Here is a 19,622-nt window from a genome sequence, read left to right as displayed (position 1 = left end):
AATCTCTGTATGGAGTTCCTGGGTGGCACAATCAGTTAAGTGCTCGACTACTACCTGAAGGGTTGGCAGTTTGAACCCACCCAGGGCTGCCTTGGAAGGCAAGCCTGGCAATCTGCCTCTGAAAGGTCACAGCCTAGAAAACCCTATGGAGCACAGTTCTTCTCTGCCACACACGGAATTGACTTGATGGCAACTAACAACAACGATCTCTGTATCCAGCCTTCCCTGGTACATAGTACATAATGTGCTTTATAGGATGTGTCATTGTCATTAGCTGCTGTCAAGTCAGCCAGATTCATGGTGACCCCATGTACAACAGAATGAAATGCTGCCCAGGTCCTGCGCCAGTCCCTTGATCAGTTGTAGATTAGACCATTGTGATCCATAGGGTTTTCATCGACTGATTTTTGGAAATAGACTGCCAGGCCTTTCTTCCTAGTCTTAGTCTGGAAACTTCACTGAAACCTGTTCAGCATCATAGCAACACACAAGCCTCCACTGCCAGATGAGTGGTGGCTGCATATGAGGTGCACTGGCTGGGAATTGAACCCAGGTCTCCCGCATGGAAGGTGGGACTTCTACCACTGAAGCAGCACTGCCATATATTAAGTACCACTATCACCCCATATAACATGTAACCCCTGAATCAGACAGTTCAGAGTCAGATGGCTTGTGTAGGGACCTAGTCGACCTTCTGGTTTTCTTTCTGTAACTGCATAAACCTAAGTAATGGGACTGAGTCTGTTTTCTCCTATACATTGAGTACTTGATCATACAGGGGTCAGCAAACCTTCTCTGTAAAGGGCCAGGTAGTAGATATTTTTGATTTTGGAAGCCATACAGTTTCTGTCATGACAACTCTGTCTGGAGCACAGAAGCAGCCAGAGATAATGAATACACAAATGTGGCTGGGTCCAATAAAACTATTTATGGATAATGAAATTTGAATTTCATATAATTTTCATGTGTCATGAAAGGTTCCCTTCCCCCTCTCCCCAAGCACCATTTAAAGATGTAAAAACAATTCCTAGCTCACAGGCCGTATGAAAACAGAGAACTGGTTGTAACCCGTGGGCTGGAGTTTACCCCGTTATAGATGACTTACAAGACTGCTTCCAACTCGGACGTTCATGGTTATGTACTTAGCTTGACTAGAAATTAAAGGCCACATTAGTGTAAATATTAATCCCAATGATGAGTCATCTATTTTACAAAGTAGAAGCAGGGGTTTAGTTTGGAAAGTACCACAATGAAGGAAGCATATGACTTACTCGAATAATTCCTGTCCCTTTTCCTTGGGTCACAGGGAAGCCCAGGCCTCCTAAGGTGTTTATTGTTAGAACAGTGAGGAGGATCTGCAGAGCTGCAGCTGGTTTGGGCTCTGTGCTAGCCTTCCTCTATGAGCAATGACCACGGCCAGCCTGGCCTGGGAGAGGCATCTGGACATAGTGCCGGCCCTGGGCTTGGACTCTGAGTGTCGCTATATAAAGCCACTGCTTCAACCCGTAGGCCAGGCTTTCTGGTCCTGACACATAGTGACCACTGGCTCCAGGATTCTAGACACTCTGCCTGAAAACCAGTGCAGCGTTCTCAGAATCTGGCTCCAAAGGCCAGCCTGCTTGCCTCTGACAGGCTATACCCTCTGCTTTTAGCAATGGACTCATCTGCCCCGTCCAGCTGGGCCCACAGTGTTCTCTTTCTGCCATATTCACATCCTCCTCTTCTCATATCAGTCCAGTGACCCAACCAAGGAAGCTTCTCCATCTCAAACTTCCTAAATGTAAGCCTTTACAATGTCCATCTACTAACCCTACCTCCAAACCTGTCCCAACTCAAGGTGAACCTATTAGTGAAAGGAGATGGCTCACAGGAGGACTTGTAAGCCTGGTATGGGGGCTGTGGGTGAGAGTCCTTTTAACTCTTGCTACCCTGAATGGCCCATCACCCATCTGTCCGTTTGTTGTACTGTGGTGGCTTGCGTGTTGCTGTGATGCTGGAAGCTATGCCACCGTATTTCAAATACCAGCAGGGTCACCCATGGTAGATGGGTTTCAGTGCAGCTTCCAGACTAAGAAGAAAGGCCTGGCAATCTACTTCCAAAAATCACTCAGTGAAAATCCTATGGATCACAACAGAACATTGTCTGGACTCACTTGCCTTGGACAGGTCATAAGGAAGAAGCAATCGCTAGAGGAAGAGATCACATTTGGTGGAGCAGAGGGCCAGTGAGGGCAAGGGAGACCCTCGCTGAGATGGACTGGCAAAATAGCTGCAATGATGGGCTTGAACATGCCAGCAATGAGGATGATGCAAGACTGGGCAGTGCTTTGTTCTCTTGTACCTAGGGTCACCATGAGTTGGCGTTGACTCGATGGCAGCTATCTATCTTGAACAGCAGGGTGCATGATGCGTGAAGGTTAGCCAACAGCCAGTTCCCTACCAGCAGGATCTATGGTACAGGGCCCCATCCTTGAATACAGCAGTTCCATTACTTGGTGCCTGAAGCTTCACGGACCTGCAGTCAGCAGCTCCTCCTCCCATGAGCCTGACCTTGAGGTACCGTCAGGATAGAGCTGCCCCAGGGCTTCTTCCTGCAGCAACTGTGTCACTTTGTATGGAAGGCGGATGAAGCTACACATCGTTTCTTTAATGTTAGGAGTCTTAGAAATGGGTTTTACATACATACTTTGACCAAAGAGCCACATCCTGGTCCCATCAGATGACTTGCGGGCCCCATGGATGTCAGCCTGGTCTATTAGCTAATTCCCTCGACTGCTCACAAACTCTTGCACAGCGTGAATCACTCACACACAAATGACATGCTCACGGAGCTTCTGAAAATACCCTCTTAAAACTTCTCAAGGAATCAAGTGACATGGCCAGAAGGTTTGTGCTGAGTTCCCAGGAGGCCTCAATATAGCTCTAAACCAAAGCAAACCAAACCCATTGTTGTAGAGTCGATTTGACTCCTAGCAACCCTAGAGGACAGGATAGAACTGCTCCTTAGGGTTTCCAAGGAGCGGCTGGTGGATTCGAACTGCGGACCTCTTGGTTAGCAGCCAAGCTCTTAACCACTGTGCCACCAGGGCTCCTTGATAGCTCTCGGGGGTGCTATTTAAGAAAGCAAAAGTATAGACGTAGTAATTCTAAAAAGCTCAAACTTTGCAGAAAATAGGCCAAAATAAACAAGGCAAAGTGGAGAGAAAAGACTTCACTCAGACTTTGTAAAAAGTTAACATATGTAAAAAGTTAACTATACAATCTTTTATTTCTAGCTTGGAAAAAAAAAAAACTTAAATTACTAGGAAAATATGTACAGGATTAGTCACATTTTATAAATCAGTGGACTGGATGTGAAGGCCACCTGGCTCCCCTGGTTGGGCAAGGCTGGAGAGGCCCTGAGACCAGCCCACCGTTCCCGGCTCCTCTGCAGGTCCAGAAGAGAAGCCAGCCTCCAGTACATCCAGCCCACCACTGTGTCCTCTCCAGCCTCCCTCTCAGCCAACACTGAAGAACACACCTGAGGTATACCACAGCCATCTTGCTAAGAAGTAATTACATGCCTTTTTAGTGTTTAAGAAAAAACCTTAATTTTTCTGGGATATCTTTGTAGAATCATTCTAGGAACTGGTATGATTTAGAAAATTCTCAAAGGAAAAAAAAAAGTAAGCTTCTCTGTACCCCAGACCTGCTCCCTCTCACCAGACTCCAGCAGGGCCTTGTTAGCGGCAGGAATATGGGGTCCCAGTGTCTGTAAAGCCCAGACGGGAGCGTCAGCTGCACCACCGGCTCAGTGCCTTCTTTCCGGGAACGGTGGGGCCGGGCCAGCGCTTTGGTTCAAAGTATTCTGGAGAGCATCTTCCCGCTCCTTTTCTGGAAGTGAAACGATGGACACAGAGTCCCAGGCATCTTCCTTCGGTGACCTGTCCTTGTCCAAGGCCTCCAAAATAGGTTGAGCTGGGTCCTTTAAATACTTGGAAAAGTTGAAAACCATAATCGTTTTTAGTTCATCAGTTCAACATAGCAGGCCTTTTATTTTTAATTGGCACAAATCTGTTAAACCTGTTGCTGTGGAGTCAATTTTGACTCATAGTAACCCTAAAGGACAGAAGAGAGCTGCCCCGTAGGGTTTCCAAGGAGCAGCTGGTGGATTCGAACTGCTGACCTTTTGGTTAGCAGCCGTAGCTCTTAACCACTGTGCCATCAGAGCTCCTTAATCGGCACAGTTATGTTTTATTCACATACAGCTTCCAACTCTGCCCACCAGTGAGACAACTTCTAAAAGTGAAACACCTGCCACCTCTCATCTCATGAATGATTTAATTGTAATCAAAGGGCCAACCGAGTTCAGGCTCTAAACGTGTAAAAAGACGTAACTGAGGAAGAGCCAGTTCTCACTTGCTACACTCAGTGCGAAAACAAACAAAAAAACCCCAAAAGCCAAACCCATGATGCCGGTGAGTCAATTCTGACTCATGGGGACCCCACATGTTACAGAATAGAACTGCTCCATAGGGTTTTCTGGGCTGTAATCTTTACAGAAGCAGATCGCCAGGCCTTTCTTCTGTGGCACCACGGGGTGGGTTCAAACCTCCAACCTTCAGGTTAACAGTCAAGTGCAAACTATTTGGCCACCCAGGGACCATGGCACTCAACTCAGGCCTGTGGATTATCAATCCTAGAACATCTCTAACTCCTTAGTGAGCGAGGAAACAGGACCTCTGGTTCACCTAGGAGGGGGAGGAAGAGGGCAAGAGAACCGGGATTTTTCTCAGCCATGCCCAGCACCTGTCGGTTCCACCTTCACACAAAATGCAGCAAGCAGAGAATCTGGGAGTGAAGCCCAATGGCCAGGGGCCAGGGAAAGTGACGAGGCTGTGTCCCCCATCTGAAGCAATGTTTCAAGGTGCTTAACGTTCCCTTTCACTGTTGCCCCTGCCCCCAGTTACCCAGGACCTGGTGCCCAGCTCTTGGAAATGCTAAAAGACACGTACAGGAAGCTTCGGCCTGGCTGGTTCAAAGAGGAACAAAACCGGTCACGTGCACTTGTGAAAGCCTCAGAGGTACAAGCGATGTGACTCATGAGTCTCATGTCACTCTGGTAAGTATTTTTCACTCTTTCCCAGGAAAGTGACCCAAAAGGCCTTGTGTTTTAGATTCACGCTAAACAGGAAGAACAGTTAGTAGTAAATTCACTTATCAGGGCCCAGCTGGGAGTTTACTGTGTGACAGAGATCACTAATGAGACCAAAATCCTGAGGCCTGTGGGAAGCTGTCATTCTGTGCAAACATTGGCCGGGTAGGCTCTACTAGGGGTTTATTTAACACTGATGTGATTTATATGATAGCTGCACTTTAAATGTCTGACAGAGAAAGGAAAACAGATGACCTCAGTTCTTTCTAGAAGTGACACTATGTCTTTACAGACTTAGTCCTTATCTGAAAAATAAAAAGCCAAACCAGATGCTGTTGAGTTGACTCTGACTCATGGCGACCCCATGTGTGTCAGAGTAAAACTGTGCTCCAAAGGATTATCTTTTTTTTTTTTTGTTAATTGTTCTTTAGGTGAAAGTTGACAGAGCAAATTAGTTTCTCATTCAACAATTTATACACAAATTGTTTTATGACACTGGCTGCAGCCCCCACAATGTGTCAACACTCCCCTTCCCTACCCCAGTCCCTGTTTCCATCTGTCCATTTTTCCTGTTCCTTCCTGCCTTTTCATCATTGCTTTTGGGCAAGTGTTGCCCTTTTGGTGTATACGTGACTGAACAAAGCAGCACGTGCCTCACCTGTGTTCCTGTTTGTTTTATAGGCCTGTGTAATCTCAGGCTGAAGGGTGAACTTCGGGAGTGGCTTCAGTTCAGAGTTTAAAGGGTGTCTGGGGGCAATAGGCCATAGGGCTTTCAATGGCCGATTTTTCAGTAGGTCGCCAGGCTTTTCTTCTAAGATGTCCATGGGTGGGTTAAAACCACCAACCTTTTGGTTAGCATCTGAGCGCTTAACCATTTATTCCATCCAGCGAGCCTTATCTAACATCTGCTCAGTCTAGATATAAAAAGTAAGACTTTGCTTCAATACCTTTACCCCTATTTTACTGAAGAAAAATGCAAACGCTCTGAAGGAAATCCTGTTAAATGCTCTCCTCTTGGCTAGCCTCCGCTCCTGAGAATGTCCTGCCCGTGTCTGCAGAGGGCCTGGCCTCCTCACAGAGCCTCAGGGGGGTGGGATGGTGTGGAAAACAAGACTTTTCACAAGACCGTTCGGCTTTTCTTAAAAAAACAAACAAACAAACAAACAAACCTGTTGCCGTCAATTCCAACTCATTGCAACCCTATAGGACAGACTAGAACTGCCCTATATGGTTTCCAAGAAGCAGCTGGTGGATTCAAACTGCCGACCTTGTGGTTAATAGCCAAGCTCTTAACCACTGATCCACCAAGGCCCTGTACCAGAGTACGGTGGGTCCTAATAATAAACCCCTTCTGAGTGGCGTCTTGTAAAAGGGGAGAGCAGACATGTAGACGGGGTCAAATATGAAGGGGGAGAGGCCACGTGAAGACACATCTACCAGCAGCAAAGTAACACCAAGGATTGTTGGCAGCCGCCAGAAGCTAGGGGAAAGGTGTGAACGTTTTCCTGAGGACTGTTGGCAGCTGCCAGAGGCTAGGGGAGAGGTGTGAACATTTTCCTGAGGACTGTTGGCAGCCACCAGAAGCTAGGGGAGAGGTGTGAACGTTTTCCTGAGGACTGTTGGCAGCCAACAGAGGCTAGGGGAGAGGTGTGAACATTTTCCCGAGGACTGTCAGCTGCCACCAGAGGCTAGGAGAGAGGTGTAAACATTTTCCTGAGGATTGCTGGCAGCCACCAGAAGCTAGGGGAGAGGTGTGAACATTTTCCTGAGGACCGTTGGCAGCCACCAGAGGTTAGGGGAGAGGTGTGAACATTTTCCCTAGGATTGCCAGTGGGCCTCCAGAAGCTAGGAAAGAGGTGCGAACATCTCGTCTCTCAGAGCCTTCAGAAGGAATCGACAAAGCCAACACCCTGATCTGGACTCCCAGCCTCCAGAACTGTGAGACGATAAATTCCTGTTCTTTCAAGCTGCCCACTTTGCGGTGTTTTGTTATGGCAGTGCTAGAAGACAAAGACATGCTACTGTTTTTAGCTCAAATCTCTGTGTCCACAGCTCTGTCCACTGCTGCCCTCGTAGGTATGACCTCACATTGATGCACCCACACGTCACCCATATGGACGTGACCGCACCTACCTCTTCTATTTGTAATGGGATCTTGGGTGGAGAATGAAACCAGTATTTAACCAGGCCTCTGTATTTCAGGACCAGGAAGAAACAGGCTCCCATTGGCAACACCACTGACAGAAAGGTTCCCACAAAGATCAGGATGGCTTGTTCAAGTTCAGTAGCAGCTAAAAAGATGACATGAAAGTGAAAAAGATGACATTCCCACATGTGATACAAACATCAGTTAATTTTTCACCCACCACTAGCTTCAACAGTATTTGTCTCCCAGTAAAATGGACAGATACCCTCACCCCCATGTGCTTGAATCAACAGCTATGAAGGCAATCCCCTAACAGTATCTCAGCTGTTGGGCAGCTTTTGGTGCTGCAGAGCTCAGCACAAGCTCATTACTCCTACAGATAACTGCTCTCCTCTCCGCCCCTCCCTGTCTCCTCTCCCACACCTCCCTTACTTAATATGCATTCCCTGATTTCACTCTTTTAGGGGTGTTCTGTTCCCAGCTTAGAAAGGGCATGAAAGTACATTTTACCATCAGTTGTTGTCTCAGAGCAAGATATGTTGCTTAAGTGCCCAGGTCGAACGATGCCTTGTGCTGGCCAAACAAGTTCTGCCTTGACTTGTAAACAGTATACACGTAAGGGTTTTAAGCCATCCAACAAAATGAAATTGCTCTTGACAGGGCCTTTAACCTATTTAAGACAACCACACACGTCAATCACCAAAACAGACAGGTGCGTGCCACTTCCATCTTTTCCACTGTGTCTCAGGGTCTCAGGAAATGCAGCTAACCAAAAAATAAGGAGGTGTGGTTCTTCAAGGGCCCCTGGATTGCCGCGTATTCTAGGAAATCATTTTCATTTAACTCCCAACCTGCTTCTGGTTTTAACTAAAATGTGCTGATTCTTCCTACAGGGTTTTTTATTTTTTTTATTTTTTTTATTTTGTTGTCATTGCCTCCTCTAGTTTTGGTCAAAGTGATTTATGTCATCGGGAAAGAGCTGGACCCCAAGCCCTCTGGCACTTCCCTGCCGCTGCCCTCTATCAGGCCTTGCTTTCCCCACACCTGTCACCCTCATCCTTGACAGGTGTCACTCTCCCATAGGGAAATAAGAGACAGATCTACTGTATTAAAACAATCTAAGATTTCTTGTACAGGACTTTTTTTTTCCTTTTGAGATGTAATAGAATATGTTAGAGTCATCTGAACTGGTGGCATTAGATATGCTCAATAACACAGAAAGACGAAGCTGCTATGTTATTGAATGAAAAAAAAAAGGTTATTCAGTAGTATGGACAGCATGATCTTATTTTTTGAGATATCAGTACAGTTGTATTATCTATGAAGAGCAGGGTAACAGATGATTTTCTATTTTCTCCTGTTTAATGGTGATGCACTGCCAGGGCAGAAAATTAATTTTTTTTGTTGTTGTTGTTCAAGAAGCTGTGTAAAGCCATTCTAAGGAAACTTGTTCCCTGTGGCATAACTTCAGCAGCCAGTTGACATTTCTGAAATTTAGGAAATTTTCAGCCAGACAGAAGATTTCCCACAGCAGGCTGAGACTGCTTTCCTTAAAAGGCCTGCTCACGAGGCTGGTCCTGGACCCCCCTGCCTGGCATCTGGGAGCTTGGATTTGGGGAGTGTTCCCACCCTTCCCTAGCTGACAACGGTGGCTCGCTGCACCTAAACCGTTTGTGCAAACACTGTGGCTTATGCTGAACACCTGCTTTCCTTCTGGGGGTCTGGAAGTTTGGAACATGCTGGGCAGAGGGACTCCTGAGGAAAACGCTGGGTGCTCAGCCCCCCAGTGAGCCTCCCTGGTAATGTTCCTTCCACATGTGCTGTTGAACTTCTTGTCAGAAGAACTGAGGACGTCTTGTGTGACTCCAGAGCCCTGGTGGCACAGTGGTTAAGAGCTCGGTTGCGAACCACAACGTCAGTAGTTGGAATCCACCAGCTGCTCCTTGGAAACCCTATCAGGCAGTTCAACTCTGTCCAGTAGGGTCACTATGTGTTGGAATCGATTCAATGGCAAAGGATTTGGTTTTGTTTTGGTTTGTGTGACTCTACTGGGAGAGGACTCTTGGAAGCTTTCGCCTGGCTGCCTTCAGACTTTGCCTCGTGTGCCTTTTCCCTTTGCTGCCTTTGCTTTGTATCATTTCTCTGTAACACATCATAGTCGCATGTATAACTATGTGCTGGACCCTGTGAGTCCCTCTAAAAAAATCACTGAACCTGGGGTGATCCTGGGAACCCCTGACACACACTCACCGTTGAAATGGAGATCATATCTGTGGCTTTCCAGGTCATTTTAGCCCTAGCACCTTTTGTTCATGGAAACCCAGGGAGATATGCTCCAGACAAAAAGGGGAAAGGGGTCTGAGGCAGATATACCAGCTCCTCCCCACAGGTTCCAACTTATAACTCAACTGTTATGTCTTACACCAGAGGAAACTATGGCCTGGGGGTTTAAGTGACAGGGAGCTAAGTGGCAGTAGAAGCACGGTCCATATACTTTTGATGAGAACATACAGATAAATGGGGCTGGCTTCAACCCCTCCAGCATTGGGCAGCCCTGTCCAGCTCTAGGATACCAAGAGTGGATAGACTCCATTATAAGAAAACAGAAGTGTGGCCAGGCCTCCAGAACGGAGCACTGTGGTAAAGAAACCCAATGGTACAGACACACGAGGCTGGAGCCTATCTCCACATCTCCAGCACCGTATCTGATCTCTAAGTGAAGTCAAAGACGCACATGTGAAAAGCAGTCATCTGCCCCTTCTGCATTCTGCCAGGCTTTCTTTTGCTCCAGTTGACCCAGCTCTCAGTGTGCTGATTTAGGGATGTGGGCATTTCCTTATTCCCTAAATGCTTCAGCTGAGCTTTGCCTCCCCCAGTGTTTTCAGACTCACCATAAAGAAACCAAAGGAAACTGCAAGTATAAACTACATGGCAGAAAAACATGGTGATTAAGAGCGTGGATCTGGAGACTGGACGTCTCCGCCCTGCCTTGTGTGAGCTTACTCTGGGCAAGTTCCTCAACCACCCAGTTTCCCTCTGTGTGAAACAGGTTGGGATAAAGATTAAATGAGATGATGTTATCTGAAACTCCTGGCCTAGGGCCGGACACAAAGAAAGCTCTCAATAAGCGTAAGCTCTTATTATTATTAAAAACTAATAATGTTGAGTTCAGAAAACACAACGTTTACATAAATAATAAAACCTTATTAAGCTTTGTGCAGCTTGGGCAGTCAGGCACTTGAGAGGAGGGAAGGCTGTCATCTTTTTCTGGTCTTACCCAAGGCTGACCAGGCCTCTTTGATCCCACCTACTTTTGTTACCTTCTCCCCTGCCATCCCCTAATGTGGCCTGTGTTTCTGATGGATCAAAGCCCTTGAAGCTCTCCAGATGTGCCAGGCCTTCTCCCACCTACTAACACTTCTCCCTAGAATGCTCTTTCTCCTTGAGATCTTTTACCTAAATCAGAAACTCTAAAGAAAAGAAAATAAAAAAAGAAGAAAAACACTCTTGCCTTTTGGGTTCCGGCCTTTTCCCAGTAATGGGCGTAATACTGAAAAGTGACCATGGAGGCATCGACGTCAAAGGGGGCAGAGAACCTGATGATCAGTGAGCCGTCTCCTGGAGCCACCTCAATGTTTTCTGGAGGCCCAACAGTAACTGAAATAGAAAAACCATATATCTACATATGTACATAAAAAAACCTGCGTATCTATATATAGCAACCCTATTGGACAGAGTAGAACTGCCCCATAGGGTTTCCAAAGAGTGGCTGGTGGATTTGAACTGCTGACCTTTTGGTTAGCAGCCAAGCTCTTAGCCACTGTGCCACCAGGGGTCCATACATATGTATATATTTATTATTTATTTATAGCTTTTGTATTCATTCGTTTATTTATATATAAACAACCATATGCAATATATGCATTACCCACCAGGGTGTCTTCTTTTGAAGCTCATCAAAGTATTCAGATGCCCAGGATTACCCAAGGTTTGCCTGGAAGAAGCCAGCACAGGGAGCTGGCACAGCTGCAGTGCATCAAGCACCAGGTCACCAGGTTTGCCTGGAAGGAGCCAGCACAGGGAGCTGGCTCAGCTGCACGCAGCACCAGGGCTGCTTTCTCTTGGAAGGAGGGGTCCCCGTAGCACGGCACACGGTAGCCAGCGTGAGACTCTCTGGCTCCCAGGAGACGCCCAGGTGCCGGAAGCTGAGATTCACACTCAGCAGATCAGCGGTGGGCTCTTGTTGCATAAATGGACCCACTGAAACCTCCCCCAAACTCCAGAGCATGTCAGAGGCCACGTGAGCAACATGTCAGCCACATCTGGACCCCAAACCAGAACAGGTGATGTTAGACCTTCAGACTGATCTGGCAGAGGAAGGGAAGTCTCCAGTGAGCAGAGAAACAGGTCTTGGAAAGGAGGATTCACAGGGGCTCAGGTCTCAGACTCTAAGGAGATGCTAGACGCCGTTCTGGTTTGGGGTCCAGATGTGGCTTCCTGGATTAGGAGCCAGTGACTCGTGTAACAACTCCACAGAAGAGCTTCCAGGGTCCTCACAAGGGACACGCCCAGTTACAAGAATCACTGCAGGTCTCAGCAAAGCCAAAAGATGCGGCTTCCCACAGGCATTCACAGTTCTCTGGTTCAGAGGTAGTGTGGCCAGCAGAGGTCCTTTTCACCATAAGCAGGGCTGCCTAGTAACATAGTCAGCAGGACACTTGGGTCACATTCCCCGAGAAACACAGCTGGAAAGTTAACCAAAGGCCAAATTCTCATGCAGAGAGGAAAAGATTTTGTTAGCCCCTACCTACCACAGATACATCAAACATCAATATAAATGACCAAAACCAGTATTTACAAACCTGTAAATGCATTTGTCTCTGTGTCTAGCTTAATGCTAGACTCTGTTTGAACCTAAGAACTAAGAAATAGGAAGAAAGGCCTGGTGATCTGAAAGGCCTGAAAAACCAGCCTTGAAAACCCTATGGTGGGCACAGCTCTACTCTGACACACATGGAGGCGCCACGTACCAGAATCCACTTGACAGCAACTGGTCAAGTTTTTGTGTTCAGGCTTTTTCTGTAATTCACAGGACAGCCAAGGACTGCGGCTCTATACACTGTAAGTGAAAGGTTATGGTATGTATCAAGAAAGTGTTTACACTGAAAAATTAACCCAAGCAACTCAAAGTATGCGCTGGGTTCTCGAGTTCTTAGAGACCTGTCTTGGCATGTTCTATACCCACAGACAGTCACGTTAGTGACCTGTGAGCAGTGTGTTACAGCAATGGGGTGGATTTCTCTGACCCTGTCCACTCTCCCTCTTGGCCTCTCCCAGAGTGGCTGGGTCAGGCATACGGTTTGGGCAAGATTCTCTCTGTGCAAAAATGACACGTCTCTAGAGAGTTCTCACCTGTGTCCTCTGATCTTCTTTGTTCTCGGGGAGGAGCTAAGTCCAGACAGCACCCAGTGGCAGAGATGGGACCAGGCCAGGTCCACCACCAGCCAAGCTATGTGAGTGGACTGGCTGCTAGTGACAAAAGCTGCCTCGTTAGCCCTGTTCACAAGTGCTAACACACAGGTTCTCCAGCTTCCCTTTCAGCTGCTAAGTGAGCAGAGTGCAGGAAAGCATGCCAACTGGCAGGGCAGGCCACCTGCTGCAGGCCTCTGCATGGTAGGGAGTATTCTCTTGAGTTGTGCATGTCTGTTTCCACATGACAGTGGGCAGAGAGCACAAGCGCCAGCCAGGACTAATCACTGAACTGCCAAAAGGGCAGGGCTGAAAGACTGGCTCTTATGACAAGGCCTAGATAAAAGACACGCCTAAGCTGAGAGCTGTGACCAGTGATGCCAATGCGTGAGCATCCCGCCCAGCGCTGAGGTAAGCAAACATTTCCCATATAAACGGCCGGATAGTAACTTAGGGCAAGTGGTTTCTGCCGCACCTGCTCAACTTGGCTGTTGTAGCAGGAAAGTAACCTCAGACAATATGTAAACAAAAGGCTTCACCTGTGTTCTAATAAAACTTTATTTACACAGGCAGGCGGAGGGCCGGATGTGGCCCGCAGCAGCAGTGTGCCACCCCCTAGTCTAGCAATCTCACTCCTTTGGCATCAATCTCCATGGCAGGTCCTGGGGTTTCCCCACCACACCTGCCTGTTTGCTGGTCATTTGGGGTTAAGAGCGAGGACTGAGGTGCTTGGAATTAATACTGCTCACTGCAAGAGGTAAGGGAAGAAAACCTAGGCAATATGAAGGAACTTAATACCCAAGGTGTCTCACCATTCCGGTAGTGTTGAAACCAAGGCACCGTCGCCCAGGCAGAGACACGTTCTCCGAGCTCAGCTTGAACACGCAAAGAGACATTGAAGTGCCGTGGGAAACCCTGTGAAAGGCTGGCTGCCGTGAAGTTGCACCAGGTCTCAGTGGTCTTCGTACAATTCACTCCTGACACGTCGCCCCACTCGCTAGCAGTGCTAGAAAGGAAAAAGGATTTCAATCCACAGAATTCTCTCTCCTCTCACAGATAACAGTTTGCCCAGAGCTCATTCTCTCAACAGCTCTATTGAGAATTCACATACCACACAACACACTGGAGTCCCTGGGTGACATGAAGGGTTAAGTGCTCAACTACCAGCCCAAAGGTTGTGGTTCAAACCCACCTAGAGACTCCTCAGAAGACAGGCCTGGCCATCTGCTGCCCAAAGGTCACAGCCTGGACAGCCCTATGGAGCACAGTTCTATTATACACACATGGGGTCACCATGAGTCGGGATCCACCTGATGCCAACTAACAGCAGCATACAACTCACCCATTTAAAGTGTACAATTCAGTGGTTTTCAGTATATTCATAGGGTTTTACAACCATCATGATCAATTTTAGAATGTTTCATCATCCCAAAAGGAAACCCTATACCTGTTAGCAGTTGCTCCTCTTTTCTACAGCACCTAGTCCTGTTGTTGTCAGGTGCCGTCGGGTAATTTCCGACTCACAGCGACCCCATGTACAACAAAATGAAACACTGCCCGGTCCTGTGCCATCCTCATGATCATTGCTATGTTTGAGCCCATTGTCGCAGCCACTGTGTCAATCTATCTCCTTGAGGGTCTTCTATTTTTTGGACCCTCTACTTTACCAAGCACGATATCCTTCTCCAGGGACTGATCCCTCCTGACATGTCCAAAATACATGAGACGAAGTCTGGCCACCCTCACTTCCAAGGAGCACTCTGGCTGTACTTTCAAGACAGATTTGTTCTTTCTTTTGGCAGTCCATGGTATATTCAATATTCTTTGCCAATGCCATAATTCAAAGGAATCAATTCTTCTGTCTTCCTTATTCATTGTCCAGCTTTCCCATGCATATGAGGTGAATGAAAATACCATGGCTTGGGCTAGGCACATTTTAGTCCTCAAAGTAACATCTTTGCTTTTTAACATTTTAAAGAGGTCTTTTGCCGCAAATCTGCTCAATGCAATACATCATTTGATCTCTTGACTGCTGCTTCCATGGGTGTTGATTATGGATCCAAGTAAAATGAAATTCTTGACAACTTCACTATTTTCTGTTTATCGTGATGTTGCTTATTGGTCCAGTTGTGAAGATTTTTGTTTTATGTTGAGGTGTAATCCATACTGAAGGCTTTAGTCCTAAACAGCCACTCATCTGCTTTCTATTTCTAAAAATTTGTCTACTCTGAGCATTTCATATAAATGGAGTCAGACTACATGTGGTCTTTAGTGACTAGTTTCTTAGCATAATGCTTTCAAAGTTCATGTGTGTTACAGCACATGTCAGAACTCCATTCCTTTTTACAGCCGAATAATATCTATTGTATGGATGTACCACATTTTATTAATCCTTTTCAACTGATGCACTTTTGGGTTGTTTCCACTTTTTGACTATTATTAATGTATATTTGGCATGTATGATGCTGGCATGAACATTCATGGACATATATATTCTCTTTGGTATATAAGAGTTGAATTGCTGGGTCATATGGTAACTCTGGAAACCCTCGTGGTGCAGTAGTTAAGGACTACATCTGCTAACCAAAAGGCTGGCAGTTCGAATCCACCAGCTGCTCCTTGGAAACTCTATGGGGCAGTTCTACTCTGCCCTATAGGTTTGTTATAAGTCGGCATGGACTTGATGGCGATGGGTTTGTTTTTTTTTTTGAGTTTATGGTAACTCTATGTTTAACTTTTTGAGGAATTGCCAAACTGTTTTCTAAAGGGGCTGTACCATTATACATTGCAGCAGTATGTATCTGAGAGTTCAGGTTCCTCCACATCCTTGCCAACTCTTATCATTATCTGTCTTTTGGATTAGCCTTCCTAGTGGATGTGAAGCTGTATCACATTGTGGTTTTGATTTGCATTTTCCTGATGGCTAATGATGCTGGGTATCTTTTCATGTGCTACTTGGCCATTTGTATATTTTCCTTGGAGAAATGTCTATTCAAGTCCTTTCCCCATTTTTTAATTGGTTTGTCTTTTCATTGTTATGTTGTGTCTTGGACTGGGTCCTCTAGAGAAGCAAAACCACTGAAGCATGTATTCACACACACACACACATATGAGTATATAAAGAGAGAGATTTATCTCAAGGAAATGGTTCACACAGTTGTAGAGGCTGGCAAGTCCATTACAAGTCCGGGGTCAGGCATCAGGCTGGAGACCTCTTCTGACTCATGTAGCTGCAGGGGCTGATGAACCCAAGATCAGCAGGTCTAAGGCAGCAGGCTGCTGGCTGCTGGCTCAAGTCCCAAGAACTGGAGGTCAGATGGTATTACAGACATATATATATAGGATGCAGGCCATACCCTCAAAGAATCTCCCCTTACAAACTGATTGGCTGATCATATCAGATCACATCATGGATGATGACTACACCATTACATAACTGCCAAATCACATCATCATATAACTGCCAAACTACATCATTACATATTTGAAACCACTGAGAATCATGTCCCAGCCAAGCTGACACACAACTTTAATCATCCCAAGTGGTAAAAAGTTCCTTTTTTTATTCTGGTTACCAGTCCCTTATCAGATATGACCTGCAAGTATTTTCTCACACTCTGTCCCACAGCTGACCTTAATCTCCAAACTCTGTGCAGCCCATGTCTTAGGAACGATCCTGCACTAAAAATACAAACTCCACTCATGCTTCCTCCTAGTGTGGAGCTGTGTTCACCCCAAGCTGCCCATTTAGAGGGTTTGCCCTCACCCCTACAAAAACCCTCCCAAAGACACAGCAACACAGCCTGCGAGTGAACACACATTCCCCAGAGCTCCAACGCCATACGCCCAACTGGGACTCCAGTCCCAGCTCTGACCACGTCCTTGTCTTATGTGAAAGACTTGAGAAAACCCTGCAGGTGGCTGCTAGGACCCTCACTGGGGAGCAGTGGGGAACAGACAGAACTTCTGGCCTAGCAAGCAAGGTCAGGGGGTCCCTCCCTGTCCCCCTGCCACCAGCTTTCACACACCACACGTGCTTCTACGTGTATCCCTGACCCTGACTAAAAAAACCCAAATTAAACCCATTGCCATTAAGTCGATTCTGACTCATAGCAACCCCACAGGACAGAGCAGAACTGCCCCATAGGGTTTCCAAGGAGTGCCCAGTGGATTCAAACTGCTGACCTTTTGGTTAGCAGCTGTAGCTCTTACCACTATGCCACCAGGGTTTCCTGACTCTTGAGACTGTTAAAGTTCCAAGTGTCACTATGAAAACCACTTCAAGACGTTGGCCGGCGTTTCTATAGGAGATGCCAGCATTTCTCTTGCCATAAGCGTATGCCACCAAGCCCTAGGGTCGTGGATTCGAATGGGGAGAGGGATCCCAAACCACAGACGCCTCCTCTCAGATTGCGGGTTGTTTCAGAAGGGGTGAGTGACATTTCTTTCAGGGTACACAGATAACTTAAAGATATAATGCCCGCCCCCCTATCCCTCACTAGTGAACTTGAGTGCAAGGCCCTCTACCGCTCAGGCGCACCCCTACTGCTCACAGGCTCGCCCCCTACCGCTCAGGGGCACATCCCCTGACTCACCAGGGAATCACCCTCCCCTCTAACCCTGCCACTTTCTCAGAACTACTTTTTAAAAAAGTTTCTCAGAAAGAGGTTTAAAGATTAGCCATCCATCCAAATTTAAATGACACTGACACATTGCCAGCAGTTCTAGGGGAAGGGTGAATGGAAAGGGTTCTAGTGTCCTAGAACGCTGCCCCCCTTTATTTGCCAAGGGTAGAAGTAATCTGGAGTCCTTGAATGCTGGCGGAAAAGTCAGTGGTTCGCATCCACCCACCACCCAGAGGCACCTCAGAGGAAAGACCTGGTGATCTATTTCTGAAAAATGAGCCACTGAAAATACATAGCACAGTTCTACTCTGACACACATGGGGTCACCAAGCGGCCAAAAGTCAGAATTGACTTGACAGCAACTGTTTTTGTTTTTTATTTTAAACTGGCTTAAAAACAATTGGATGTTGGCCCATTTAAATGAGTGATGGAACGAACATTGCCTCAAGAACATATGACAGCCCAACGCCAGCCTCCGGCCCAGGGTTCTGTTGAGTCACGCAGCCTGAACTCCACCCAGGAAGTCCTCCAGGCTCCTCCTCACAACCACCCATTATGGCTATTCCCCACCCTCACCCCGGAATTATCTACTTTATAAAGCAACCCTTGTCATGAGAGGGAACACGGAACAGCTGTCAACTGTGTGGATACTGGAGCTGGATTAAAGAAACCCGTTGCCATCAAATCGACTCCTACTGGCAACCCCACGTGTTGCAGAGCAGAACTGTGCTACACAGGGTTTTCAATAGCTATAACCTTTCGGAAGTAGACCACCAAGCCTCTCTTTTGAGGAGCCTCTGGGTAGATTTGAACCACCAACCATTCGGTTAGTAGTTGAACACTCAACTGCGCTACCCAGGGGCTCTGTGTAAAGCTAGGGTTTGTATTTTATTTCCAATCTAAATCCCAAAGCTGCCAGGGCTGTGCTGGCGCTTGTGGTTCAATACTGCCTGAATGTTGGGGGGCCGAGGATATCCTGATCCCTCTTCCGAGGCTTAACCACGTCTGAGCCACCCATCCCCCTCAGGCTAAGGACAATGAGGCTGCTGTCCTCCTCAAATGTGTGACAGGCCCTGCTCACTGACACGCCCTTGCTCACAGTCCCTAGGGACTTGGCTACCTGAAAAACTAAAGATTTCATTGTACAGCCTGTTAGACCATATACAAAAGGGTTCGATAAATCTGTCCCTTTTCACCTAACCATTTCTCTTCTAAAAATACAGAAAAAACAGCCAGAGATTATTTATGTAAAAGGGCAACCAACAGAACACTACTTACAGCAGTGTCAAGAAACAACAACAAAAAAACCCAGTTAACTATGTAAACCTGCGTCAGTGGGGAAAAGTTAAACACAACATCTGTACTACACTCAGGGCTGCCAAACAGCTATTTTTGGTTCGATTGCTGAGAATTTGCATTTTGACCCCAGATATACTGAATCAGAATAAATAAATAAATATATATATATATATACACACACACACACACACACACACATAAAATTTAGTATATCTGAGGTGGAAATGCAAATTTTCAGAAGGGGTTGAACCAAAAATAACCAGTTCGAAGCCCTGTTTACATCATACAATAGGGTATGCAGCAAAGACAATTACGTGAAAAATGAACATACCTAGGTTTGCCAAAAGAAAAAAAGGGAGGAAGCAGGAGCCCAAAGTCTAATCCCAGCGTTGATTCATTTTTACACATACGTATTCTCAAACAAGTGAATACATTTAGAAAAAAGTCCAGAGAGGAATACACCAAAGTAAGGATAGGGATGAATCTTGGAGTGTAGAACCACAGGTCATTTTAATGCTATTCTTTCTACTTTTCTTGGATATTCCAAAATAAGATCCAAAAAATTTTTTCAAAATTAAACAAATACATTTTAAAAAATCCAAGAGGCAAAAGGATTGGAACTTTTCATTGTGAGTGAGTGGAGGGATGATGGGTAGCTGTAGAAAACCTGGCAGATGTACAATTCGGTTGAACAGACTGGCGTGGGTGGGTCCCAGGAGTGAGTACAGCAGGTTGGGTAGGATGTGGAGACCTGGCGAGGGCCCTTCAGTGCCAACTGTGGCCAGTGTCACTGCCCAGGCCTGCCCACTGTCTGTATCTTCAAGGAAAACCAGGAATCAAGTTTTGTCTTTTTTTAGTGTAAAATCTCCAAATATTTTAATGTTGGCAACTAACTAGGAAAAAAAAAAAATTAGACACTGTTGGCCAAAGAACCTGGAGGCTACTATTT

At 46.4% G+C, this 19,622-nt stretch overlaps 2 protein-coding genes across 5 annotated transcripts in view; one reads left to right on the top strand and one right to left on the bottom strand.

Annotated features, from left to right (window-relative positions):
• Positions 1–19,622, top strand: part of TMEM50B (transmembrane protein 50B) — a 66,460-nt gene extending 46,838 nt beyond the window's left edge. For both annotated transcript variants that reach the window (XM_064273207.1, XM_064273208.1), the window contains one exon: positions 1–19,622. This exon is cut by the window's left edge and continues 10,569 nt beyond it. The gene's annotated coding sequence lies outside the window, so the exon portion shown is untranslated.
• Positions 3,338–19,622, bottom strand: part of IFNGR2 (interferon gamma receptor 2) — a 30,468-nt gene continuing 14,183 nt past the window's right edge. For all 3 annotated transcript variants that reach the window (XM_010590310.3, XM_023548455.2, XM_023548456.2), the window contains 5 exons: positions 13,562–13,755; positions 10,792–10,937; positions 7,791–7,950; positions 7,268–7,425; positions 3,338–3,973 (listed from right to left, as the gene is read on the bottom strand). In XM_010590310.3, the coding sequence (XP_010588612.1) occupies positions 3,791–3,973; positions 7,268–7,425; positions 7,791–7,950; positions 10,792–10,937; positions 13,562–13,755 (841 nt within the window). In that variant the 3' untranslated portion in view covers positions 3,338–3,790. The remainder of the gene's footprint in view (positions 3,974–7,267; positions 7,426–7,790; positions 7,951–10,791; positions 10,938–13,561; positions 13,756–19,622) is intronic.

The sequence above is a fragment of the Loxodonta africana genome, chromosome 20 (assembly GCF_030014295.1).
Source record: "Loxodonta africana isolate mLoxAfr1 chromosome 20, mLoxAfr1.hap2, whole genome shotgun sequence".
Lineage (NCBI taxonomy): Eukaryota > Metazoa > Chordata > Mammalia > Proboscidea > Elephantidae > Loxodonta > Loxodonta africana.
The sequence above is the reverse complement of the archived record's forward strand: the minus strand, read 5'-3'. Positions and strand labels throughout refer to the sequence as shown.